This window comes from Chenopodium quinoa, unplaced genomic scaffold (genome assembly GCF_001683475.1).
Source record: "Chenopodium quinoa cultivar QQ74 unplaced genomic scaffold, ASM168347v1, whole genome shotgun sequence".
NCBI lineage: Eukaryota > Viridiplantae > Streptophyta > Magnoliopsida > Caryophyllales > Amaranthaceae > Chenopodium > Chenopodium quinoa.
The window spans coordinates 1,526,391-1,554,271 of record NW_018742418.1 but is presented as its reverse complement, the minus strand read 5'-3'; the positions used below and the strand labels follow the sequence as shown (position 1 = coordinate 1,554,271).

Sequence of the window (27,881 nt, the reverse complement as noted above, 5' to 3'; positions counted from 1 at the left end):
AAGTCCTACTAGTATTTGTTGTCATAAGCTATCAACTACCTGCCAATGATGTTCTTTTCTGAAACTCACAGACCAAGTTCTTGATGGCATACTTTTTGTTATACTTCAACTCTCGCGGGAACACCAAGTTCTTGACAAATGTGAGCAATACGTGGAATTTTTCGTTGATTCTTTTTTCATTCGATCATAAAAGCGTTTATCTATTAGCACATAGAATTTCGTAGCAATTGGTTCAAATTATGCAAAAGCTTCATGTTCAAGTTCGTGCTCGAATTGAGAAGATAATTCTATGCATAAGGGGAGAGCTAATCGACATAGAAAGCCACAAAAACTTTCAAGTTGGCGATTTAAACCAAACTAGATAAGCTGTTCTTAATCCCATTCAATTACTGTCATATATCATTAATTTCTTATTTAATACATGTTGAGACGAATTTAATAAGATTTCTTTTGATAATGTTTTATCTTATACATTGATGCACAATTAAAGTCAAATTTAACCAAATAAGATAACCAGACCAAATTAGAAATATTCAGACTAAGACATCTTATTTTAGACGAAGAGAACAAAGTCTAAGTAATGGTCATGACACAAAGGACAATGGTGAGTTAGTGATCCTCTTCCATGGTAGGTGAACATCCACGACTTGCACAGTTGCACTCATGGTTGAACAAATCTATGTGCATGAATTTTGATTATATATCTACCGTGTAACTTATATATACCATGCACATGAGGTTAATTATTGTTGTGGAAGTATAGGGGGTTTAAGAAAATTACACTTGCAATTTATACAATATTTTAAGTAAGGGACGAGAAAGCAAGTCGGATGCTAGCATATAAACTATTTATAATTCAATACAAGGTTTGTGGGTAGCCCCATGGCAGATAGATTGCATATTCATAGAGATTTGCTCCCTATTTTAGCATGATGACAATTGAAATATTTGTCACATTTATTGAGAAACAAAAATTCAAATATAAGGTTTGTGGGTAGCTCCATGGCAAATAGATTACATATTCACAGAGATTTGCTCCCTATTTTAGCATTATGACAATTGAAATATTCGTCACATTTATTGAGAAACAAATCAGGCATCGAGTGTATAGCTATAAACCTATAATGTCGGTCATTAAGTGCTAGACTATCTTGATTATTCCTTGTACTCAATAGTAACTCTAGTTTATTTCCTAAATCGTATTATTATTTCCGATGCATTAGGTGTTTCCTTCGTAATTACTACCGTTAAACAAGGGTGATCTAGGAAAAAAAATAAAAAATAAAAAATAAAAATTCATCCGACGGGCCACGACTTTTCTCTCTTTTTAAGTTTCCTTGTATTTAAAGCTGAAAGAGCCCAACACACTGCGGTTGACGGCTACCTTTCAAGATCTCAACTTTGCGCTTCATTCTTCATCGTTTTTCACAATTTCCAGGTGATTTTCGAATTTCTGAATACATTCATCATTCTGTACTTTGATTCTCAGTCATCTATTTTGCTCTTTTTGTTTTTTTATTGTTAATTGATTCGAATGTTGCATGTTCAGGGTTTTGTTTTGTTCAATTTTATCTAGGAATTATCGAGATTTTTCTTTTGCACTTTTTTCCCAAAGATTGTGGTTAAATTAATTTATTTCTGAATTACATGCTTTAGATTTCGTTGTATTTTTTCTAAATTTCCGATCTTTTATGCGTAATCTTGTTTTTTCTAGAAAAAATAATTAACTATAAAAAGCAAAAACAGCTTAGGGTTTATGTATCTACTTGTGATTGAATTAGGCTTTATTAACCTATTACGACTTTACGAGTATGATATATAGTCTAATTCATATACTTTAATTTGTATTTCTGGGAAATTATATGAATTTAATTGTAAAATCAGTTAGAATTTTGTCTTTCTTTAAGGTGTAAGACGTATTGGAGACCTTATTTGATTTTGGAGCTTTTTAACTTGTATTCGAAGTGTGTGAAATACCGTCTTATATGTCCGGCATTTGCGAATTAATGAGCAATGTCAGCATGTAAATCACTCCCTATCAATACCGGAGGTTGGGAGGAGGTGCTTTTTGCGATTGTTGCATTGTTTGACTTGAAGTTTTCGTTGTCGTTTTATATATGGTAGGTGTCTACTAGATGGCTGAAGCAAAGCAAGAGATGAGGAAACCGGTTTTCACCAAAGTTAATGAGCTACGACCTGGTACTTTTGGCCACAACCTCACTGTCAAGGTTGTTGATTCGAAGTTGGTTATGCAGAGGGGCAGGTCTGACGGACCTCAAGTGCGCCAAATGAAAATTGCTGAATGTTTGGTCGGAGATGAGACTGGAATGATAATTTTTACTGCTAGAAACGATCAAGGTAAGCTATTATGTAGGTGTGAATTGTGTTCAGATCCTGTAGGTTAATGTGTTTAGTCCATGGTATCATTTTATTTTTGTTGGCATAAGATTTGGCTATTTAGTTGATGCTGTTTGATTGGTGCATGGTGCATTATTATCTTCCCTCCATGGGTGTATCGTTTGGAGTGTTTCTTGAATCCCTGTTCCAATTTTGATTCAATTTTGTTTTCGTATCGATCTTGCTAGCGTGTTACTCCGCAGGGTGTTCTTCTAACCATTACATTTAGTTTGAGAGCGTCTCATTTCATCAATGATCTTTTTGTTAAACATTTCATTTGAGCAATTAGCTTTGGCTACTTGATTGATAACTACATCTTATCTTATTTGTTCAACTGAGATAATCTGCATCATTATTAGCCTAATAATTTATCTGCAATACGTACATTACAACAACATTAATGGGCACAAGATGCATTTTAAGGGCTCCCTGCTTCATTTTTTTTCCTTGCATGTTTGACTCTTCTTGCACACCTGTAATTTCCTTGCTTCTCTTCTAAAAATTCACTCCTCGAAAACATGACAATTGACCATTTAAAAGCATTGTTGATAAAACTGAAGTTAAAATAATAAATCAGGAACTCAGTTTTTTGCAAAAGAGAACCTATATACATGTGTGTGGGTGGGGGTGTGAGTGTGTGTGTGGGGGTGGGTGGGTGGGGCACTTTTGCCTGGTGTCCTGGCTCCAAAAGGATATTCTGCTTCAGAGCTATTTTGAGGCAAATTTTAACGGTCATTTTTACTCGACTCATCTGTTCAAGTTTTTTTTTTTTTTTTTTTTTTTTTTTTTTTTTTTTTTTTTTTTTTTTTGGGAAATATTATATTTGCTATTGATCTACTGTCATCTTCGGTTGCCAAATGGGTACATTGAAATTGGAAGTAAAATCTTTAGTGGATTATTTGCTTGAGTTAGTGAGTTTGGTCATTTATTAATGATAGAAGGTAGTGAAAGTATGGTCGTTAGTAGTATGGTACCTGTTCTGCTGTAAAACCCTGCCTCATCCTTCTCTTCACTTGATGTCTTGATCAACAAGATTATTAATGGAATCTTCTAGGGATAGTTTCTCCATCTCCACCAGGAATGGATCCTCCATCGTCATTCTGTAGAAAGTAGGGTTTTGATCCTTGGTGGTACTTGTTTTGTCGCAAAAACCTGCCCTGTATGGCTGTATCCCTGCTCTTGACTTGATTAACAAGAATAAATTGGGAAACTCATTCGCATTCAAGATATTGGAATTCACAATAGCATATTTAGCTTTTGTAGTTGCTGCTTGATAATCAACAATTTTATGTATTTCTTCATATATTTCATATTGGATGTAGACAGTCTACAATTTTAAATGTCCTGTCCCAGAATTTCAATCTTGGGATATTCCTGATTTTTGATGAAAATGAACTTATGGACTTCATGTCCTTACTACATTGAAAGACAATTGGAAGTTTTTTGTGATTTATAATGGTTCTTTGAGACTGATGCACCATTCGCTCCCTCTCTGAACAAGGACTTGTATTAGGGAATTTGATTATATAACATATTATTAGTCTGTGGCTCTTGATCGCATGTTCCCACCTCCTTTATCTTTAGGGGATCTTTAGGGAGTTGAATCCTTGAATATGGAGGTGGGCTGTAGTCCGGAGAATACTCTCCACCAGCTTTTACTCCTTGGTCTTGGTGGTCGTAATTAACAATCTTACCAGCTTAATTAATGTTCTTCTCCTTTAGGCCATACTTGGATGAGGATCAATCTGGGGACTGGGGGTAATATATAACTGGAAACTACTATGGAAAGTTCTCCCATGAGGTAGTAGGCTCCCATAGAGTGGTAGTTTACCCTCAAATGGTGGTAATAGGTTCCTTTTCATAGTCCCAATAACCATATCCTCTTACACCCCCTCTGCTGTATACTAGTACATCCTAATTCATTCCTCTCATTTGGACTTTTTGGAGTATGGTTGTCGGTGATATTGCTTGGGAATGCAATAATTTGAGACCCCCCTCCCCTCCCTTTTAATACTCCTTTCAGTCCTCTCAATCCAGTACAGCTTTGATCCATCTTATCGTTTTGAACATAAGAAAATGGGTTTGGTGTGGAACATACGCACGTCTATTTTTCTTGTTATAACATAAAAGTGCGTGTAGGTGATGAGGCGCTAGGCGCTTATGGTAGAGCAACTTTTTGGCTCTAGGCAAGGCACACCTGTGGCACACTTCTTTCAATTTTTTATTTTTTTTATTTTTATTCTAGCAGCGCCTAGGCACAGGGACCTCTATTGCTGTAGTGGGGAGCTTTTTTATACATTGGTTTAACACGCATTAATGTTCTTTATCACTATAGAAAACTTTCCCGCTAAAGATATTTTTTCGGGATAATGCACTTGTAAGTTACAACAACAAAGCCTTAGTCTCAAAATGATTTCGGGTCAACTAACATGAATCGTTGTTAGGAATCGTACGATATAAAGAAATGGACATAACAAAACCATCATTTAAAATTGTTGTTGTAAATGCACTTGTAAGTTACTTCTGAGTTCTGAAAGCTAGTGAACTGAAACAGACTGGGTGGACATTTGAATACTTCACTTTATATATATATAAACCATACAGTTGCACTATTGTACTTTATCTGTATGATCGATACAAAGCTATATCAGAGTTGTTATCTCAGTTTACATGAATTGTGGAATGGGAAGTTGAGACTGAAATTCTCTGTTGTTTTGGGATTGTCCTGGAAAGCTTTTACTCTGTCGCTTAAAGTTGCCCCTTTTATGTTTCTCATATCTTGTGCTTTATTTATTTATTTATTTATTATTTTTTACAATCAATGATGGGATGTAATGTTCTCTTCTTAGTGGAAAAGATGAAGGCGGGAACTACAGTAACCCTGCGCAACGCAAAGATTGACATGTTCAAGGGATCCATGAGGCTTGCAGTCGATAGGTGGGGGATCGTCGAAGAGGCAGAGGAGCCCGCTGATTTCACTGTCAAGGAAGATAACAACTTATCACTGATTGAGTATGAACTTGTGACCGTTGCCGGGTGAATGTAACTGACGCTTACTTTTGTTCCAGCCCTCCAAAAAGTTGGAACCTGAAGAAAATAAAAATAGGAATCAAACAAAAAAAGAAAAAGGGTGAAATTTCATGTAGTTTTGTCTCCTGGGCATAATTCCAATTGCTCGTGAAACCTTGCCGGAGGAGGAGGAATTTGAGGCTTCTAATCACTACCAAAGTTGAGAAAGGTTAAACCATTTCACTGCACGTGAAGGAAGCTTGTTGGATTTCGGAGCCCTCTTATCCTGGTATATTGGTTGTTTTTCTATAATTTCTCTTTCAGTTAATAGTCTGGAGACAAAGATATTTCTTGCCTTTTATGATATATACTTCGTAATATGCATGAGATTTTAGCCGAACCATTGCTCTAGTTATCTTTCGCTGTCTTTTATCTTGCTTTACTAATACTAACTTGATTTGGTTGTTATCTATGGGATTAATAGATATGCTCGAAACTTTTGGATGCATTAGTCATGGACATAGTAATAGTCCAGTCCAGTGTATTATAAATCTAAAAGGTTATTCTGGAAAGTGAGTTTTATTTGTACAAATTTAGGATTCGGTCAATTATTACTCCGTAGTGAATTAGTCTCTCCATCTTTTGATCTTTAGACCGTTCAATTTTTCCTCTACTACAATTAGTCTCTCCATCTTTTGATCTTTAGACCGTTCAATTTTTCCTCTACTACAATTAGTCTCTCCATCTTTTGATCTTTCGTCCATCCAATTTTTCCTCTACTACTGCTAATTTTTTTAAAAAAAATTTATGTCGATTAGAAGGTTTCAAGTGGAGCAATTAAATTGAGAAAGACAATACGGCGGATGTTAGATATAATAGTGATGTATGAAAACGACTTGACTTTGGACTATAATTATATGTTGCTAATTTAGGAAACACAAGGAGAGAATACTAATTAAAATTAGTGTTACAGCACTTAAGCTAATCAATTTCTATAGTACTCCTATCAGGTTCATATATATCGTGAAGCTTTAAGTACAAAATATGTCAATGTCACTTTCTTGTAAAATTCATTGCTAAGCTAGTAAGCTATAAATTAGTCCGTTAACTACTTCAATTAATACCTGCATGATGTTAACTAATCAATAATCAAAATATATGAGCAAAAATCATAAAATTGTTAACGGTATTGGCAGTTATCTAATCAAACACATCCCTATCTTTGTATCTCAATCAAAATAATTCCTACCTCACTTTTTTGATGATTTTCTATTGAAGGGGAATAAACCCACATGCATTCATCAAATTAAATGTTTATTTGGAAGATATTGCTTTTACGTAAAAGAAACGTTATTACATCACACATTCTTTGAAAATAATATCTTCAATCATACAAGGGAGTGAGGGACTAATGTCAATATTAAGATGGCTTATGTTATAGAGACATTTCATATTGTTTTATTCATATGTGGTATATTAATTGAGCTGCCTAATTGCCTAAATGTCTTTCATGTGTTATTTGTAACATAGCAATGCAAATGGCTGTTATGATGATTGACCATGGGGTTAATTTGAAACAACACTATTTTATTATGTAGCGAAATGTTTGTGTCAGTAACTTTTCAACACTTCTTTTCACACGTGAGTCACCGACTGTATAGCTTTCTCTTAAAAATCCTTTCTATATTGCATTCTTTAAATCAATGGGTCATTTCTTCTGGAGAATGTTCATGTTAAAGTTGAGTTTAAATCAATTAATAATTTTGTGCAAATGTAGCATATTAACATTCCTATTGCTAATTAATTAAACAAAAAAAAAAAAAAACAGTGTGGGGTTTAGTATTGTTGTGTGTGCTATCCTCATCATTCTGCTAATCCCACCCCAATCCTCCTTGAAGTCCCTAATATTATACAATACACAAATTTTATATTAACAATGCTTTATTTATATAAATGAGATTTGATTCGAGCTTTAATCAAGTTAGTTGACCTCCACCAGTCATTTAAGATAAACAATAATATTGTAATTTTGGTCACCAGATCACTTTTTATCCACCTTATTTTAAATAGAGAAGCCAAAAGATACATACTACTTGTTTTCATTAAACGCAAGACAAAAGTCCATCGAAATTACATTCTCAATAGCATCCAGTCCTCTTTCAACCTAAACTCTAGTAAAGAAATTTACTAAGTGAAAATGAGTCATAATATGTGTCGCTATGTTTGTTGACTTCTCTATAAACACGTTTACGCTCAGTAAAATTAAAAGACACTTGTCCATTCTGTATATGTAAATTGTTTTATTTGCGACCCCAGTTTAAAATTCCACTCTGGTTAATGTTTGATTCTCGGACATGCATCATTCTTACACATTAATTATGAAGTTAGTGATCAAACCCTTGATCATTTTTTAAGATAGAAATGTGCAATCAATTAATGTGTGGTTGATGCACTCAGAAAGAACATTAGGTGTATTTAAAAGAACATGGGCGAAAAAAAGAATATTATAGACATTTATAAAGAACGCGAGTATAATATATTCTTTGAGTTTGAACTATATGTTCTTTACATTATACAATATATTCTTTAATGTATGTACATTAAAAAAAATGTTAAATTCAATCACCTGAGTAACCATGAAAAAGAACATGTTCTTTAAAGACTTTATGTTCTTTGTCTAGACGTGATCAAAGTTAGTCCAGCCCGACTCGACCTGATTTTGGGTAACAATTTCCGCCCCGAAATCAGGTCGGGCCCGGCCCGACCCGAATTTTGTTTTGAGCGGCTTGGAAATGCATTTTTATGCATTTTTTTTTGCGCGGCCCGAAAAGCCCGCACGACTCGACTATTTTGGCACAAAAATTCCGACCAGAAGCTTGGCCCGACCCGTCCTGAGAAGTGGGCTGAATGTTTGACCTCGGTTAGGCCCGAACCCGGCCCGGCCCGCCCGATGATCACCTCTATCTTTGTCAAATATAGGGTTCCTTTTCAAACACATTCAACCAGTAGCGTAACCATGAAAAATAACATGTTCTTTAATGTATTATCATGTTCTTTTTGTAAAAACTTTATGTTTTTCGTAATGCCATATTCTTTGTCAAACACAAACATGTTCTTTTGTCAAACATAGGTATGTTCTTTTTCAAACACTAGTATATGTTTTTTTTCAAACACTACTATATTCTTTTTTCGTCCATGTTCTTTAAAATATGTCTAATGTTCTTTCCGGGTGCACCATGTGCATGGTGCACTATACTATTTTCAGCAATCAACATAGTAGTGGATTTATTATTTATATGATTTTTATTTACATAATAATCAGCAAACCCTACCATTCATGTTAATTTATTACGCTTTATCAAAAACGATGCGCACTAAGCTAGATGGTTAATATGTTAACACATAATTAATTAATTATTATGACAATGCAAAGAATTGTCTACCATTGTTCAAACTCACTACATTGATACCGACACTACAATTTAGGTTCATATTATATTTAAAATTTAAATTAATTGAAAATTAACAAATGAGAGGAGTAGGGAGGGGGGGGAAAAGTAGGTTAAACCCTAAACTATTTCCATAAAAATTTTCATTCAATCATCATAGACTTATCAAAACGAAACATTGCCGCCTAAAATTATAAAACATGTAAAAGTTGTTCAAAGACTTTGTTACACAAGTACCAATTAGCTACTAGTATATATGTACAATATATACTTATAAGTTAGCAATAAGAAACGAGTTAAAGATGAGTTTTGAACAAATCAAAGCCTTATATCTTCGAAAGTTTACATAATAATAAAAAAATTATTTTATTTAAACCGACTCGACTGTAAAAGTAAATGACTTGAGGCTGGAAACACACTCCGATATAGTAGTTTGCACTACTAGTTCGGTGATTCCATCCCCTTGCGACCACAATATTATCTCACTCCAATTTCGCTTTCGATATTATTGCTCCCTTCCACCAAGGGGGAAAAAGGAACACCCATCTAGTGGAGGCCAAGCAAAGTTGATTTCCTAATACATAATCAATTGAAAGATCAACTCTCTTTAAACATTAATGATAATGCCCAAAGGTCTCAATCGATCTGCCTTTGATGACATTTTTTAATAAAATTCTTGAATTCTATAATAGGATCAACACTATGGTGCATGTCCATCATATAATACGTTGAACTTGGAGCATAAAAATCATGCATGTTTGGTGCTTCTAAACCAATGAGTAGTGATCTTTCATCTTTTGATGACAAAAACTTTAATCTGGCTAAAAAGCTACCTAAAAAAAAAAGAAAATTTTGCAAAATAACACTACAAAAAAGACACGATTTTGATAATAACACTACAAAAAAAAAAAACTTTTATTATTACACCAAAAAAAAACCAAAAATTTGATTTACCACCACTTAACGGATTCTTGGATGGAATCCGTTAGTGGGACCCCTTGAAGACACGTGTCAATTGTCTACTGGTTTAAATGAATAAATTAATAAAAAGAAATTTTTTTTTTAAAAAAAAAAGACAAAAAAATCTAACCCCTAACCCAGCCCAACTACCACAACTGGCGATCCTAACACCCACCACCGGCGACCACGATCCACATCCCATCCCCATCACCAGCATCTCTAGCCTATCTCCAGCACCCGAAACACCCCAGCCCTAGCCACCACCGCAAAACTGACGCTAAAACCCATGGAAGCCGAAAACAACGATTGAAAACCACCAAAATGGATCTGGGAAACCGACCAAGAAAATGAACCATGGGAACCCTTCACCCTCAAACGACCGAAATCGACCATGGAAACCCAGAATGGTCGATTTCCATGGTCGATTTGGCCGTTTCAAGGGTGGAGGAAAGGGGGGTTTGCACGGTGGTCAGGTTGGTTTTGCAGCGGTTTGATGGGTTTGGGGTGGTTTTTGGGGAGGGGGAAGGGGAGAAGCCGTGGAGTCGGCGATTATAGGGTGAAAGTTGGACTGGTTTGCCGATTTAAGTGGAGGCAGGAGGTTCCGGCGGCGGAAGGGGCAGGTGGTGGTGGTGGGGCTGGCTGGGTTAAAAGTAAGGGTTTTTTTTTTTTTTTTATAAATTTATTCATTTAAATCAATTTTTGGTGGTGTTGGTGGTGGGATTTGACACGTGTCTTTTAGGCTCCACTAACGGATTCTATCCAAGAATCCGTTATGTGGTGGTAAAATCAAATTTTTGGTTTTTTTTTGTGGTGTTATAATAAAAGTGTTTTTTTGTTTTTTTTTTTTTTTTTTTTTTTTTTTTTGTGTTATAATCAAAATCGTGTCTTTTTTGTGGTGTTATTTTACAAAATTTCCAAAAAAAAAAATAAATTGATTTGTAATTATATTACACCGATTTGGATATTATTGGAGATTGTTATGCATTCTGCGATCATCGTAGCTGCTACAATTACGTCATCCTACTACTCAATAACGGTAAAAAGTCATTAACTATCGTTAATTTGTTTTCAATACGTACTCTAATGTCTCAATTATACAATGATTTTGTTTTCAAAAAAAAAAAAAAATTATACAATGATTGTAGTCATTGTACATGTACTACGTAAATATTACAACATCAAGTGTTTGATTTGATGTGGCTAGTGGATAAAGAGAAGTGGTGTTTTTAGTTGGAAATTTTTGAGTGGACCATTTTACCCTCTTTATAAATATTTATTATAATTAAAAAAAATTAAAATGTATTTAAAATTTAACCTTAAAATATAACTTTCATTTCTAACTACTCCATAAATTTAAAAAGATAACTTCTCTTATGGTAGTTATTTTTTCTCATATCAAATAATTCCTTCAAGTGTAGTTATGTTAGACGGTATGTTAGTTTAATTCGAGAATATTTATTTGATGATATAAATTTGACACTTGGTGTTTTAAAAGTCGGTGTTTGTAAGTTTGCATAGGTTTTTTTCAACTTTTATATAAGTATAAAAGCAACATACTATAATTTAATTAGTAGTACGAATATTTACGTTGTACACATATTTTACAAGTATGTATAATTTAAATGATACAAGTTTAGAGGCACACGCAATGCGTGCACGACTATTCTCTTTAAATTTACTTAATCATTTGTAAATATAATACCTTGAATGGGTTCAATTCATCCTTTAAAAAAATGAGTATGTATGTAATTGTAGAACTAATATAACAAATGCACTGTAAAATTTAGGATTGTTTTGCATGGTTAAAAGCTAATCCCTTTAATGGATTCTTACCTTTACTAATTATAAAAAATACGGAGTAATAAAATTATGTCAATATATATGCCATGTACGCAAATAAGTAAATTATAAAGATAACTTTATGCACAAAGTATAAAGAGGGGGGATAGTCGTGCACGCATTGCGTGCGCCTCTAAACTTGTTTAATTTAAAGGAAACCCTGGATTAGGGGTGAGCAAATCGGGTATCCGGTCAAAATTTTAGGACCCGAATCTGAAATTGGTTGAGATTGGGTCTTAAAATTCGGAATTGAAATTGGAATTGGTTCAATCGGATCCTAAAATTTAGGACTTGGAATTGGAACCACCGGGTACCCACTTCACTTATGTATGTAATTATTAAAATATAATATAAATTATAATACTTATTTTAGTCTATTTTCATTTTTAGCATTTAACATTTGTATTTATATATGTATTAAGCTATTTTATTTATGTTAGGTATTAATAATATTTTTTTTTACTAACTAGATACATTTAACATAATTTTATTTTTAAAAACTTATTTAGTGTAATATATGTTGGGTAACCAGGTACTCAATCGGTTAGTAAAAAAAAATAGTGTAAACATATACAGTTATATTGATCGATATACATTTTTTTTTCTTTTTTTTTTAGATGTACAATTTTTTTTTTCTTTAATTAACAACATAGATGAAAGTGGAGTACGTTTTTTTTTTTTTTTTTTTTTTTTTTTTTTTTTTTTTTTTTTTAAGATGAACGTGGAATACATGGTGTAAATGACTTTATGGGGGTTTTTGTCCAAAAAATTGAGAATTGGAATTGAAACCGGTTGCAACCTATTCCTTAATTTATTACCCGAAATTGAAATCATCGGGTCCAATTCCGATTCCGAACCTGCCGGTTCCTAATCGGTTCCGGTTCCAATTCCGGGTACCCGAAATTTTGGCTCACCCCTACCCTTGATCACATATATATATGTATCTTGTCATGATCGAGTTTAATCGGAGATGATTTTCATTTTAATGCCCCACTTGCTCATAATTACTTTGAATCAGCTAAGTTCAGATAAAATAAGTTAATAATTTTTTTTTAATTTGTTTTTTACATTTCTTAAACGTGTACTCCTTTCCTTCTTAAATAATTGATAATTGACATACATGTCAATGCACTAGTTTCACCTTAAAATTATAATTAAACTAGATTAGTGCCCGTGCGATGCATGGTAATTGTAATTTTTTTTTCCTAATTAATTTGTGATATAATATAAAAATAAGGTAACTCGTATGGAATAAACAAATGCAATGTATATAAGAAAGATTAAATAATAAGGCAAAAATTATTGATACTACGATTGAGAAAAATAATATATTATTTGTGATTAGTTGTGCTGAATATATTTAAAAATAGTATACATTATATTACATTAATGATGCATGTTATTTTCAATAAAACTATATAATGTAGATGTTGTATGGCATTTTATTAATGAATTAATTTAGTTAAAAAAAACCTCTACAATGTACTTCCAAAATATAAACTAAGTAAGTAAAAGAAAAAAATAAAAATAAAAAATATAGCTGACATCATATATTTGTATTGGCGGAAATTTTTTTAATGATAGCATGATATATGTCCAATATGATTGATGTAAACATGACTTGTTTTTAGTAATAGTTAATAGATTTTTACAAGGAAAAAAAAGGGTTATACGTCGGTAAAATTATTACAAAAATATTTAACAAAAAACTAACTCAATTATTATTATTTCATAAGATTTCAAATCAACACCATGAATAGAAATGTTTTTTTTTGTTCCATTAAACCCCACTATTGTATAACTATGTAATGGTAATTTAAATATTAAAATTGTTTTTTTGGCTCTATTATTTTATACTCTCGACCATATTTCAACCTTTAAACTATAGTTTATTCTCCCTTAATTAAAAGGTCTCAAAATATAATGTAACTATTTAAAGTAAATAGAATACAAAATAAAAATTAATACAATTATTATAAAGATAATATACAATATTAGGAATAATATATAATTATAGATTCTATAGTTGTATTAAATAAATATTTCAAAAATAAAAGATTTTTGCTAAAAAGGGAGAGGGAGTTTAGGAGGGAAAAAATTACACCAGGAAGTGACACGTGTCATTCTTGGTGTCTATTTTAGTATTATGTTATTGATGTTAGTAAAAAAATATAAAAAAGTTGACACTAAAAATTTATATTAATATTTATTCAACAATACATTTCATAATAAAATTTATTTTTTATACGTTACTAACGATGGACAAAGTTAGTATATAAAGAATAATAATAAAAAATTAAACTTGTTAATTATTTAGGTACGAAAAGAATAAAAGACAATATCAGATAAAATATGCTCAAATAATTTTAGACATCCAAATTAAGTTAATTCAACTCGAATGGATCCTAGGAGAAGATCAATTGCTTAGTATATAACACATACATTATTCACTTAATTTTTTAAGTTTCTGATACAATATATACTTGCGAGTTGCGACATGGCTGCATTTGAGTGCAATGCATCTTCAAAAGAAAACACTCAAGTATAATATAATCCATGGAAATAGGATTGGAAAATCTGAGTGGTCTCATATAATACTAATTAAACAAAAAATTAAAAGCATAGAATGCAATACAATTAAGCTTTTTGGACAGCTTCGAATCTATATCATACAATCTTCATCCATAGCCTTGATTGAGATTTTATTTTATTTATTTATTCATTTATTTTTGTTAAAGCCTTGATTGAGATTATTGTCCATGTCCTTTAATGACAAAGCAACCTAGAATTCAGGGATGACTTGAATGAAATAGATAACACAAACTATTGGGTGCAGACATCCACACCTAACAGTTTGTGCGTTCGTACCATTTTGCCTTCTCTTTCTCTCTCCTTCTTCTCTTCCCTTCTCTTTCTCTCTCCTCTGCTCCCTATATCTAAATCAAAATCAGAATTCACAACAATTGCATTGAATCAAAATTGCTATTGAATCAAAATTGACGATTTGCTCTATTTGAAAGTAGATGACGGATGCGGAGGTGGAGGCGTTCGCTGCCTAGGTGCGAATCACTGGTGGTGGTGGCGTTTGCGGAGGTGGAGTCATTCGCTGGTGGTGGTGGTGGCGTTCGCTGCTGGTTTGTGGGTGCGGACGTGCGGTGGCTTGGGTTCGGTGGTTTGTGGGTGTGGTGGCTTGGGTTTGGTGGGTGAAGGAGAAGGAGAAGGACTGAGGGGCGTGATTGAGAATATCAGCCAACAGCCAACAAGAGAGAGAAAGAAAGAGAGGAAGAGGATAGAGAGTGAAATAAAAATAGTTGTACTTGTATATACTTTGTACATCAGCTAATACAAGTAACATATTAGCCAATTGATGTTTGATATCAGTCAACATTAAAGACATTAATAAAAATGTATCAACCAACAAAAGAAACCTATGAGCCAACAAAAGATATATATCAGCCAATAAGAGGAATATATCAGCCAACAAAAGGTACAAATAATTGAATAAGTCAACAGAGGAAACATATCAACCAACAAAAGGATGAAATCAGCAAACAAAAGCAACTGGTAAGCCAACAAAATAAATATATCAGCTAACAAAATGAAACATATAAGCCAACAATTAAAATATACATATCAGCCAACAAAATAAATATATCAGCCAACTAAAGAAATATATAATTAAGCCAAATGATGTCCGATATCAAACAACAAAAGGAAATATATACATATATATATACATATACATACACATATATACATATATATATATATATACATATATATATATATATATACATACATACATACATATATATATATATACATACATATATATATATATACATACATATATATATATATACATACATATATATATATATATATATATATATATATATATATATATATATCAGCCAACAAGTAAAACATATCAGCTTTCACAAAAATTCATACCGATGTGCTTCTCAATAGATAAACCCTTCCTTTTTTTAACTTCTTTATTTAGATTAATTCAAATAAACCTTCTGAGGGAGATGTTCAAAGACTAGAAAATAAAAATTAAAAAAATAATGTCTCTCATTATGGACAACGATCCATAATCCATAGAAATATGAGAATGAGGGAAAAGTTGGTTTATTTATTAGGTAAAAAATGTTGTTTAGGGGCATGGCATAAACGTTAAGTACAAGTAGAAACTATATCTTTTCGCTCTTCTCCATTCCTATCTAATCGTTCTCTGTGCATGATATGTCTTTTCACTTACAACTACTTTAAAACGCTCTTCATCTATGATATGTCTTTTTTACCGCTACTTTTAATCTAATGAAAACATCACCCAAGAGAGAAAATGAATATATAGCATTAATGCATTATTATAAATTGTATTATAAATGTTAATCTATACTATATATTAAAAAACGTTCTTTTTAAAGGAACTGTACCACGTGGCACTATTCAAAGAATATGCGCCATGTCACTATCCAATGTATATGCACCACATAAGTTTGCCACTTCTCATTTAAGAAAATAAAATATGCTTTGAGCTAAATTCGAACCCATAATTTCTGAAACATAAAGATAATACATTTACCATCTCAACCAACTCTTATTAATGTTTCAAATTTCACATAATATTATATATTCCTTTTATTTATTAAGTAAATTAGAGATAATATAATTCATTTATTTTTCACAAGATTATAATATAAACACATATGAGGTAAGAAAAATATTGACACCTAAGGTAATGTCCGAACTACAAACTAACTATACAAACACTTGAACATAATTATAAAATTAAAGAAGTACACAAACTAGCAACCAGGTGCATCGCCCGGCCACACACTAGTTATACCATTATATCAAAGCACGTAATCTATGTAGTGTTGAATTGTTTGTTAGTAGCTAAGTGCCTAAATGCTCCTACATCGAGCAAATGGCAAAATGTGTGTAATAACAACGTAACTTACTTTTTGGGTTTGGTGGTATTTTGGGTATTTGTGCATACAAAATAAGTCCATAAGTTAGATTTTCTTACCTTTTTTAGATGATTTTCTTTGAATTGTTTAATGGAATTTTTTTCACGACAAGAGTCAACTACAGTATCTTGACAGTAAGTAGACAAAAACCCGTTGCTCTAGCCGAAGTTGCAGCTTGCAGTTGTAGAGTTGTAGCAAATTATGGGCCATAATAATTGATTCAATAACATTAGACTAATGCAGTACTCGTATAATACTACCTCAGTTTTATAATTATTGGATAATAAGAGAGAAAAGATAGAAAAACTTATTCTTGACCACATGGAATCTCTTAAGGGTTATTTGGTTCGTTAAAGTGAAATTGATTGGTATGGAAATTTTATATTAGGAAAGTTTAAATTCTAAACCCCATATTTGTCTATATGTGTTTGGTTTATATTTTGGAATGATTTTTACATTTCATTAAAGGAATGAATTATAAATCTCAGAGGCTGAGTTAGTTATGGAATTCTAAGGGAATTAGGTGAAATTAGAACCCTCTTGGTATTAGATTCCATACCATACCAAAAATGTCCTACCAAACAATTTATATGGATGAAATGGACTCTAACTCCATTATTATCCATTCCAAGAGTTTCAACCAAACGACCCCTTAATCTCTTATCACGATCTCTTACTTATCTACTTCAATTATTATATTTTCTTACACTCATTCATCCCAATATACTACGGTACCTTTTTTTTTTTTTTCTTTTTTTCCTCATACTTTTTTCAATTTATTTGTTGATTTGACAATCTATAGTGCAATTGAGTTAGTACACTTATCAATGTATAAATTTGACTATTATTATCATTGTTAAAGGTGATATTGACTCTTAATATCATGTTAAAGGATCAAACAAACAAAAACTTAGGTCAATGGTTGAGGTTCATGAATAATAAGTTTTATACTCTATTAAATTTTTTAAAATTATCTATTTATAAAATTCGTAAAATGTTGAAATTTAAAGTATAGATACTTACTCTGTAGCATTTATGAATAAATAATTAGTAAAGAGACTAAAGACTATAGATAAGTTTATATATGAACAGTAATGATCAAATTATTGTTTGTTGCGACTATTGAAAAACGAAGAAATTAAAGGGGGCGCAATATTTCAACCATAAAATATGCTTGGATTCCATTATCATACATAATTCTTGACATCAAGACTTTTATGATGTTGTGGTGGCCAAACAAAAAGCATCTTTTGGCGTGCAATATATATGAAGAATTCAATAAGTAGAACCTTGATGCAAAGTATCCTAGTATAATTTCTGAGATGATAATATATGGGTCCAATCGTCATGCTCGTTTCATATTCTAGCTTAGTGCTATCCTCAACATCAGGCATATTCAATTCTTCAATTCATAATTTCTGAATTGAAGTCAAAATAATAATTCTAATATGAGATAATAATTAAAATGTTATGAAATATACTTATGAATATCCATCATGCATAGCTTTATAACTCTCTTAACATTATTACATTTCTTAGTAACCTCTTGTAACTTCCTTTGCCTTATTATTTCCCATTGTAACTCCTACATTATTGTGACTCTTCATTGTTTTTAGAGAGTTATTAATTAATATATTCACTTGCACATGTATAAATAGTAGTCATTGTCTAATGAAAGACATGGGCAATATGATATTCTCTCTACATCTTCCACTTTTCTTCTTCCTTTCCTTTATTTTATAACACGTTATCAGCACCAACCTCTAATTTGCTAATCAATTTATAACTATTAATTCACAACATGATATATCATGCTAGGTCAAGGTACGTATGATATTATTATTATTTTTAACATGTTTTGAAAGTTTATTTTACTCATTGTTGCTCTTTATGTTGCATTTTAGTTTATATCAACTTAAAATATATCAATCCATTTATTATCATTCTATTGGACTTTGTTTATTGGATTGTGTACCTTGTTGTTATTTTTTTTTTATTACAAAGTTTCTCTTTTTTTATTATTATTATTATCATGAAATCATAAGTGAATTGTTGGTTATTTCAACATGACAATTATTAAAAAAAAAAAAAAAAAAAAAGGTCGCTTGTGTGATGGTTTAAACTTTGGAATTAATTAAGTAATTATAAAGATCTAGTCACCGTTCATGTTCACATGTGATTTTTCATTTTTGTGGGTATGTTATACATTACAAATGTCAATTAGTGGGAAAGTATTTATTAACTTTGGTATACCGCCTTCAGTGATTTAGAATTATACAACTTGAAATTGATGATCTTGAATTACCTTACATCAACAATGTATATGTCACAATAATCTTCACAATTAGGAGTGTACACAAACTGACCCAGACCTGAAAACCGATCTAAACCGGACCTGTTTGGATCGGACTGAAACCGGACCGGTGAATTAAGGTTCGGTCCCGGTCCTTTAATTTTTTATTTAATAGGTCTAAACAGGTCCTAACAGGTCCATATCAGGTCTAAACAGGTCCAACAAGTTATTTATTTAAAAAAAAAAAAAAAAAATGGGAACAAATTAGTAATCAGGTCTATTCAGGTCCAAACCCGGATTGGATCTTATTTTTCAGACCGGAACCGGACTGTTGATTCAAGTTCGATCTCCGGTCCTTAAAAACCAATAATTCAGGTCCCGGTCCATTCAGGTTTGGGTCAGGTCCGGTCCGGTTTTGGACCGGTGTACAGCCCTATTCACAATAATCTGTATATTGGCAGCATACGTATATTTTTTGTAAGGTTAGGAGATGTAGCATTATAATCTATTATATTTGACAATATATGAAGAATTAACATCTTGATCTAAGTTTGTAAAGAATTATCATATTACTTTTGTGATTAATTTATTATTATGTCGTTTTGATATGTATGCATATGAGAAATATATTTTGTGATTAATTTATTATGGAAAAATAATCATTGTAAAGGTAATAATTGTTGTTGAGATCTAAATGGTCAATCATAAAATTCGACTATTTTTCTCCTGTTTTAATATGATTTTTGGTTTATAAAGGAATTAATTTATTGGATCACTATCCATGTATGTGCTTGTACTTAACTATTTAATTTGAAAGATGCAAGTAGATTAGATGATTAAACATTTATCTAGAACCTTATTAATATTAGTAAAGGATATACAATTTTGATATTTTTTTTTGCATTGGAAAACATGATGTTAGATTAAAACTAGAATGTTTTGCTATGATATAAAAATCATGTACTATATTTGGATTGATTAAAATGAGGGGATACTAGTTTTCAAAGTTTGTTAAAATTAACTATTATATTTGTTATGGAGTATATATGTTGTGTTACAAATGTAACCATTAAGCCTACCTTTGATTAAATTAAGTAATTATACCATATATATACTCTTTTGGTAGAAGACCGTTTTATTATATACTAGTCAAAGAATGTAGAGAATTACCAAATAATTGATATATACGGGTCTGAAGTTTCTCACAATGATAAAGAAAAATTTATGTATTTTCATATGGAGTAATAAAAGAAGGAAGTGGCTAAGAAAATTAAATTAGTTTCTATAATATGTTGACAAGACGCTCTCCTTCCATGGAATTCATATGGTATTGTAGACATGATATAATGAAAATAATGTTAATCAAGAAAGGTTATTTTGAATAGTTGATGTACTTTATCTAGTAGTGAATGAACAAATTACTAAAGTATGGGTAAACACAACAATATGTATGTTAACTCATAACCAACTAGATATACTCATAACCAATGTGAGATTATTTGATGGAAGGATAACAAGTATGTTTGCATGATAATTCTTGATTATTACAATTCAGGTATGTAGAAGTTATTAAAGGTTAATTTAAATGAGAAAGGAAGACTGACTTATGAGATTAAGAAATTAAACTGACTATGATAGGCTATGACATAATAATAACTTAACTTGGTTGATCTATTTGTTACATCAATGCTTATAAAAGATTCTAATTTAATGATTGATACAATTGAGCATGAGGAACATGATCAAGATTTATATAAGAAATATTATATCTAAGCATATTTACGTATACACATTGTTATAGTTAAATATTAAAGTATGTGCCTATAAATACTTTGATTGATACATGACAATGTCAAGTGACTAATTAAAAGACTTAAAAGGTCGGCTTGCATTTTAAATGGTGGTTGAATTTTTCATACCCCATATGCAAGGTTTAGGGGGAGATTAGCTTTTATTTTATGTAATCCTTGCATGGTCTAATTAATATAATATATTGATGATCAATTTGATACACACTTTAGTTTAAATGTCGATGCAAGGAATGATTATATATATACATTTACACCATCCAGAAGATGGATATGATGAATAAGTATCATTTCTTATATGAGTTAGACATTGTTCGACAATAGTTATGCCAAGTAAAAAAATGATATGTACCAAGATTACATAGGATACTCCAGAAGAGTACCATATGTATGTTCTCCAACAAGATTGACGTGTATCTAATTATAATTAATATTCAAGAGTATGAATTATTATTAATAAGAGTATTAGTCGATCGTTTTGCCGAAAAACACATCTTGGAATGGAATTCTTATATATATCACATCATATATATGGCTATGTATGAGCAATTTGTATAAAGTGATCACTAATGTTTTTAGAATAATGAGAAGTTAGATTTGGAAAAATTATTGGATGTGATAAGTTAGGTCATCCGAGTTTAATGTACCCACTATAAAAAATTAAACTTTTATTTGATATAAAGAAATAATTAATGTGCTGACTTTATTTCATGTCACATGTATAATATGGGCTGAAAGCCAAGACATGACATACATTGTGATTGAACACTATTTGAATCATGTGATTTTTCATAGTTTGATTTGAAAAAAGTCCAGAGATAAGTATTGGCTTTGAGCAGTACAACATTGCATGCAAACAAGTAATAGGTTAACAGAAAGTTTACCACAATAACTTATATGTAGCCAAGCATCAGGTGACTTGAATATCACCGTACCATATATGGTGGTATATATTACATAAAAGTAATTTTATTAGTAAAATAATCTCTTGATTAGGGCTATCATATGTCATCACATAAGAAATAAAATAAGAAAGAGATAACTGCACGATTCATGACTCCCCATTAATATTGATCTTCTGAAGAGAATAAAATTATGAAATATTTATCGAAAATGCATTTAAAAATTACATTATTCTCCAAAAGAGATAAAAATTTGTTGATTATGGTTCTCCTAATGGAAAAATTTGTTACACATGAAATTATATTCAAAGTTGGTCAAGAATTTAGTGCCACTATATTTGAGATATTTTACCAACTTAGGGGGATAAAAACTAGAATAAGTTGACAAAAATTTGGAATTATTACTTGATCCCCGTAATTGTTAATTTGAAAAGTTTGTTATATGCCAACTTTTATTTATATGTTATCAAGATATGTTGTACATAACTCTATGATTTGATTTGTATTCAGTTATGACCCATTCAAAGGCGTAGAAGATACATATTGGTTATAGTGATATTATGTGCATACTTTGAGATGAATCTTGCCAACATTTGCTTGAATTTTTACACCTGAAGTGTTGATTATATGATCGGTTCCAATATTAAGATATGATACATGGCAAGATAGTGCAGTTGATAATTTTAGAGGGCATAAACATTGATAAAATAATATTGCATGGGATGCCCCAAAAGTGAAATAGATATCTGAAGTATATAAGATGACCTAAAATATGAGCAAAGTATATGGAAGAAGTATTCAGATATTATATATTACATGAAAGAATTTTTATGATACTTGTATACGATGGAACCGATATATTTTTGCATATGCACTTACTAATGGACAGTGGCGTCACCAGGATTTTCGTAGTGTGGGTTCGAAACTTCGGAAATTTGAAATCGTAATTAACAAAGGAATAAAAATATAATAATTAAATATTCAGTACATAAATAAGTTCAAACTATGGATTACAAATAGACTACACATTGAAAAATGAAAAAAAAAAAAAAAAAACTACAGAAGCATTATTCGAGTCTTCATACTTTGGAAGCGTTCCAATACATCATCATCACTAACTCTTGAAAATAAATCTTTCTCAAAAAAAGTGACTAAATTATCATTCAATAGTTGATCACCCATACTATTTTGCAACTTATTTTTTACGTATGTCATTGATGAAAACACTTGTTCCACGCTTGCAGTTGCAACCGGAAGGATCAATGCTAGTCTTATAAGCAAGTAAACTAAGTTGTAAGTAGTATGCTTATTTGTTTCAACAAGCATCATAGAAAGCTCATGAATACCCATCAAGACTCCAAACCTTGCATCTTGGCGCACATCATTAATATAAAATTGAAGCTCATGACGAAGTGCAGTCATCGTCATATCATTAGTTAGAAACTCTTTGGGATATAACTCGGCACGTCTCAACAACTTTTGCATATCAAATGCCGCAAATGAATTGATCGGGTTTAAGCATGACACACAAATAAGTAACTCCATATTTTCTTCATCAAATCTACTATTGAGCTCTTGGAGTTGTAAATCAATGACACTTATAAACATTTCTACCCGAAATCGATGAAGATTTGAAACTTTGGCAAAGAAGCGTCTTGACCTTCCACGAGGAACATACATATCATCCATAGTAGGAACTTCTACATCATGTTTAACACAAAAACAAACCACAAGATGTAAAAAGTCTTCCCACCCATGGTCCCTCATTTGTTGTAATCCCTCCTTAGTCAATTTAACATATGTCATGGCATTAACAATATCTTGGTCCCCCTTTTGCAGAGCTTGACACAATTTATCAGTAATCCCAAATATTTCGGACATCAAATGTATTATAAATACAAATTCAAATGATTCAAATGTAGACATGACAGTGATAGTCTTCGCGCGATCATCCTTATAAAATCTTATTTGATCCAATCTTCTCAAGAACTTTAACAATAGTAACATATAATGCGGTAACATTTGAAACAGTTTTGTAATGTGATCCCCACCTAGTATCACCAGGCCTACCTAAGCCATGTTCTTGGTTTAAACCTTACCCACTTTCAATTTCTCCTAGTTCTAATGCTTATAGAATATGTTGAGATTGTATTTCTCTTATCATTTCCCTTCGCTTACAAGAAACACCAATAATATCCAACAAAATAGAAAGTTGATCAAACAACCAAATACAATCATCATTATCCTTAGCAACAGCAACAAGGGTTAATTGAAGTTGGTGAGCAAAACAATGAATATAATAGGCTTGTTTTGTTTCATTCATAATCAAAGTCTTGAGACCATTTATCTCCCCCTTCATATTACTAGCACCGTCATAACCTTGTCCACGAACTCTAGACAAACTCAATGAATATTCCATAAGCAAAGACTCAATTGCACTCTTTATTGACAAAGCAGTAGTATCCTTAACATGTACAATTCCAAGAAACCTCTCATTTATCTTCCCTTTATTATTGTCATAACGCAAGCAAAGGGCCATTTGTTCCTTTTGAGATACATCACTAGATTCATCAGCCAGTATTCCAAAATAGTCATCCCCAATATCATCAATAAGAAGTCTAGTGGTTTCTTTGGCACAACAATTAATAAGTTCTTTTTGAATTGGAGGACTAGTCATTCGATTATTTCCCGGGGCATTACCTAGAACAACCTTTGCTACCTCACTATTATTTTATAAAAACCATGTTAAGAGTGCAAGAAAATTACCCCTATTCCAAGATTCTTCACTTTCATTATGCCCACGACAAGCTAAACCTTGATTTAAAAGAAATCTAATACATTTCAATGAATAAGTTAAGCGAGATTTGTATTGTAGTTTAGCTTCCTTAGAATAAGTGCAAAGAGATTCAGCAACTGATGTCTTTGGGTTGATAAACATACTATATTTCTCATTATCCTGATTATGGAAACCACCAAGACCACCCACATGAACATCAAATCTACCAGTCTTATTCCATCCTCTAAATCCCCCTTTAATAAAGGAATCATTAACAGCCAAAGAATAATCAACTTTATCATTGAACAAATAGCACACAAAACAAAAAGCCGCATCTTTCTCAACACTATATTCAAGCCACTCATATTTATCAAACCAAGTAACATTAAAACGGCGCATACCTCCAACTTTTCTTTGAGGAAAATTATTTGTGCGTGGATCACAATGTTTCTTTGTAATATAGCCTCTCCTTACGGCATCTCGATCATTAGGAGGATACTCCATAATTGGAATTCTTTTTCCAGGGTCATGTGGAAGAAGATCAACATCATAAATACGAGTATCATCGGAGTCAACAACAGTATTTGGAACACTTGGACCTGTGTTCTCAGGTGGTGGAATTGTTGCAGCAATAGGAACCTCATCACCATTAGGAGACACATGTTCTTCTATTGGAGGATCCCTTGAACTAGGTGAAGAACAAGTTGAAGATTTTTGTGACTTCCCGGCACGTTTCCAAAATGACTCTAAACTCATGGTATATACTGCTAGTCTGCTACTGTGCTACACACATATGATAAATGCAGAATGAAATCAATGAATAAATGATAAATCCAGAAGGCTAATTAAAATTATCGTAATTAAAGATTACAGTCAATTAGTAAACGAAATCCAGAAGGCAGAAAACGAAATAGTATATGAAATTATGAAAACCAGAAGGCAGAAAACGAAATACGGAAATAGCATATGAAATTCAACAATGTAGCAAAAAAAAAATCCCCAAATTGAGAACTTGAGAAGTAAATTAGCAAATTATAACCAAACTTCAGCAATTTACAAAAAATCCCCAATTCGTAATTTATATTAGCATATGAATTTCAAGTATTCAACGATTTAGCAAAAAAAAATCCCCAAATTGAGAAGTAAATTACATTTGCAAAAAAAAATCCCCAAATTCACTTACCTACATACACGGCTGTCAGGCTGTGACGGTGGGTTTGCTGGCTGCTGCCGTGCCGCCGTGTTCTGCTGCGCCGGAAAGAGAAGGAGGAAGAAGTTAGGGTTTTGCAATTTGGGGGAATGAGGAAGAAGAAAGCTGGGAAGGTAAGCTCAGGAAACAAAATAAAAAAAAAAATAATGTGAGTTACGGGTTTTGAACCCACAAACTCTTGTGTGATGGGAGGTAAAAATAACCACTGGGCTACAGCTTTACTTGTTGCCATATAATACACAAATATTCTATTTAAACCTATTTCTTTATTTTATTTTATTTTTAAAAAAAAAGTTTTTAATTTTTTTCAAAAAATCAGTGGGTTCAATGAACCCACTTGAACCCACCCTAGCTCCGCCCCTACTAATGGACTTATGGAAAGGGAATCTGAATTTTACGTCCATTTTGATGTCTACATAATTATGATTATGAGAAAGAGCTCATGGACCTGAAGTCCAACAAAATATGGATCATAAAATCCACATTGTGCAATGTTTTGCATTTTTGAGTCTTACATTCATATTCTTGTGTAGGAAGTTGATAAATGCATCATTTATATGTATCATTAAGTTCTATTTTTTATCATTGTATGATTTTTCTTTCATATAACCCCCAATTTCATATCGCATTTAGAAATTGTTTTCCAAATTATGATTTGATGTATAAATGAATATGCATGCCAAGCATTGTAAGAACAATTTACATGTTTTATGAAAGCATATAAGAAGAGATTCAAACTCCAATTGGCTAATGGTTTTAGAAGCATTTAATGTTATAATAGCATGTTATGAGCCATGAATGAAATTAAGAAGAGTTCATAAGAACTTAGATATTGTTTATTTATATGTCTATCTTTAAAAATTTTACTTTTGAATATTGCAACATTGATGAGATAGTATAAACTCTAAAAGATTATTTTGGACTAAATTCATGACATCTCAACCAGAAGTTGAGCATTGAGAGTTGTAATATTTCATTATTTGTATTCTCAAGAGAACTCTCAAATTAAATATAAAATGTATAAAGAATTGCAATTATGAAATACTTATCCATGTAATTAATTTTGTTCTAGTCCAAAAAAATTAGAAGCGACGCATTGAGATGATTCATGTTACCAATAATTCTTATTTAACAATGATGATTTCTATATGTTTTATGAGTGTAAATCAAATATTGATAAATATCAGCTATATACTAATGACCTCCAGAAGAAGGTACAAGTAAGTCAAATATATGTAATTGGATAAGAACCATTATCTTATATATGAGGATATGTATTTATTTAAAATGAGGTTATTATCAAGATATATGTATTTGGAATTTTGTCAAAATATTGGTACATAAGAAAGAGATATATAAATCATTACATTCTATGTGTATTATTCTCATAATTCAGATGACAAGTAGATAATTTAACGATTCAAGTGAAGATTTGAAAACTCAAGTTAAATTTTGGAAAATCAATTACCAATGAAAATTTTGCTGCTACATTGGAGAAGTTGCTTGTATCAATATTGGATCAATTGCATTGAAAATCTAAAGTGATGTAAAAATCAGGGGGAGAAATACGCGCTACACTCTTTTTCCCTTAACCATAGTTTTGTTCCACTGGGTTTTCCTGATAAGGTTTTTAACGAGGTAGCATCTTAAGCGTATTATGAAGAATGATGTACTCTTTTTCCTTCACTAGGTTTATTATCCCATAGGGTTTTTTCTAGTAAGGTTTTAATGAGGCATAATCTTCAATAATGGACATCCAAGGAGGAGTGTTATGAAATATAGTTATGAATATCCAATATGCATAGTTTTGTAATTCCCTTAACATTATTACATTCCTTAGTAACCCCTTGTAACTCCCTTTGCTTTATTGTTTCCCATTATAACTCTTACATTATTGTGACTCTTCATTGTTCTTAGGGAGTTACTATATTCACTTGTACATGTATAAATAGTAGTCATTGTCTAATGAAAGATATGGACAATATGATATTCTCTCTACATCTTCCACTTTTCTTCTTCCTTACCTTTATTTTATAAAACAACTACTCCCTAATTGAATGTTGAACTAGGTTAAATTTATTAAGAAAAAACGTTCCTAATAAATTACTAGAATGTTTACCCAAAAAGTATGTCATTACATATCACATGAAAATGATGGGCGTATGTTTTCAATTAGGATAGAGGAGACAAGAGAGGAAGATATGTATCACTCCAATTATTGGAATTAAAATAATAATGTTGTAATATAATGACAATTGG

General features: G+C 31.5%; 4 protein-coding genes across 4 annotated transcripts; 1 reads left to right on the top strand and 3 right to left on the bottom strand.

Moving 5' to 3' along the window:
- The first annotated feature begins 1,286 nt into the window (after nucleotides 1-1,286).
- On the top strand, nucleotides 1,287-5,874 carry LOC110708686 (uncharacterized protein At4g28440-like). Its single transcript, XM_021886882.1, has 3 exons — nucleotides 1,287-1,438; nucleotides 2,125-2,358; nucleotides 5,247-5,874. The coding sequence occupies exons 2-3, from the start codon at nucleotides 2,136-2,138 to the stop codon at nucleotides 5,435-5,437; spliced, it is 414 nt and encodes a 137-aa protein (XP_021742574.1). The 5' UTR covers nucleotides 1,287-1,438; nucleotides 2,125-2,135; the 3' UTR covers nucleotides 5,438-5,874.
- Nucleotides 5,875-22,692: 16,818 nt separating this feature from the next.
- Nucleotides 22,693-23,517, bottom strand: LOC110707786 (zinc finger MYM-type protein 1-like). The gene has a single exon (XM_021885837.1). The coding sequence runs from the start codon at nucleotides 23,515-23,517 to the stop codon at nucleotides 22,693-22,695; it is 825 nt and encodes a 274-aa protein (XP_021741529.1).
- A 247-nt stretch (nucleotides 23,518-23,764) lies between these two features.
- Nucleotides 23,765-24,313, bottom strand: LOC110707775 (zinc finger MYM-type protein 1-like). The gene has a single exon (XM_021885827.1). It carries the CDS (start codon nucleotides 24,311-24,313, stop codon nucleotides 23,765-23,767), a length of 549 nt encoding a protein of 182 aa, XP_021741519.1.
- A 54-nt stretch (nucleotides 24,314-24,367) lies between these two features.
- On the bottom strand, nucleotides 24,368-25,168 carry LOC110707766. The gene has a single exon (XM_021885815.1). It carries the CDS (start codon nucleotides 25,166-25,168, stop codon nucleotides 24,368-24,370), a length of 801 nt encoding a protein of 266 aa, XP_021741507.1.
- Between the last annotated feature and the right edge of the window lie 2,713 nt (nucleotides 25,169-27,881).

Bases quoted from the DNA above. Each gene is read 5' to 3' on its own strand.
- LOC110707775 (XM_021885827.1), bottom strand. From the start codon at position 24,313: ATGACTAGTCCTCCAATTCAAAAAGAACTTATTAATTGTTGTGCCAAA.
- LOC110707786 (XM_021885837.1), bottom strand. From the start codon at position 23,517: ATGTCCGAAATATTTGGGATTACTGATAAATTGTGTCAAGCTCTGCAA.
- LOC110707766 (XM_021885815.1), bottom strand. From the start codon at position 25,168: ATGAGTTTAGAGTCATTTTGGAAACGTGCCGGGAAGTCACAAAAATCT.
- LOC110708686 (XM_021886882.1), top strand. From the start codon at position 2,136: ATGGCTGAAGCAAAGCAAGAGATGAGGAAACCGGTTTTCACCAAAGTT. The intron at 2,359-5,246 runs GTAAGCTATTAT...TTCTCTTCTTAG, and splicing joins TACTGCTAGAAACGATCAAG to TGGAAAAGATGAAGGCGGGA.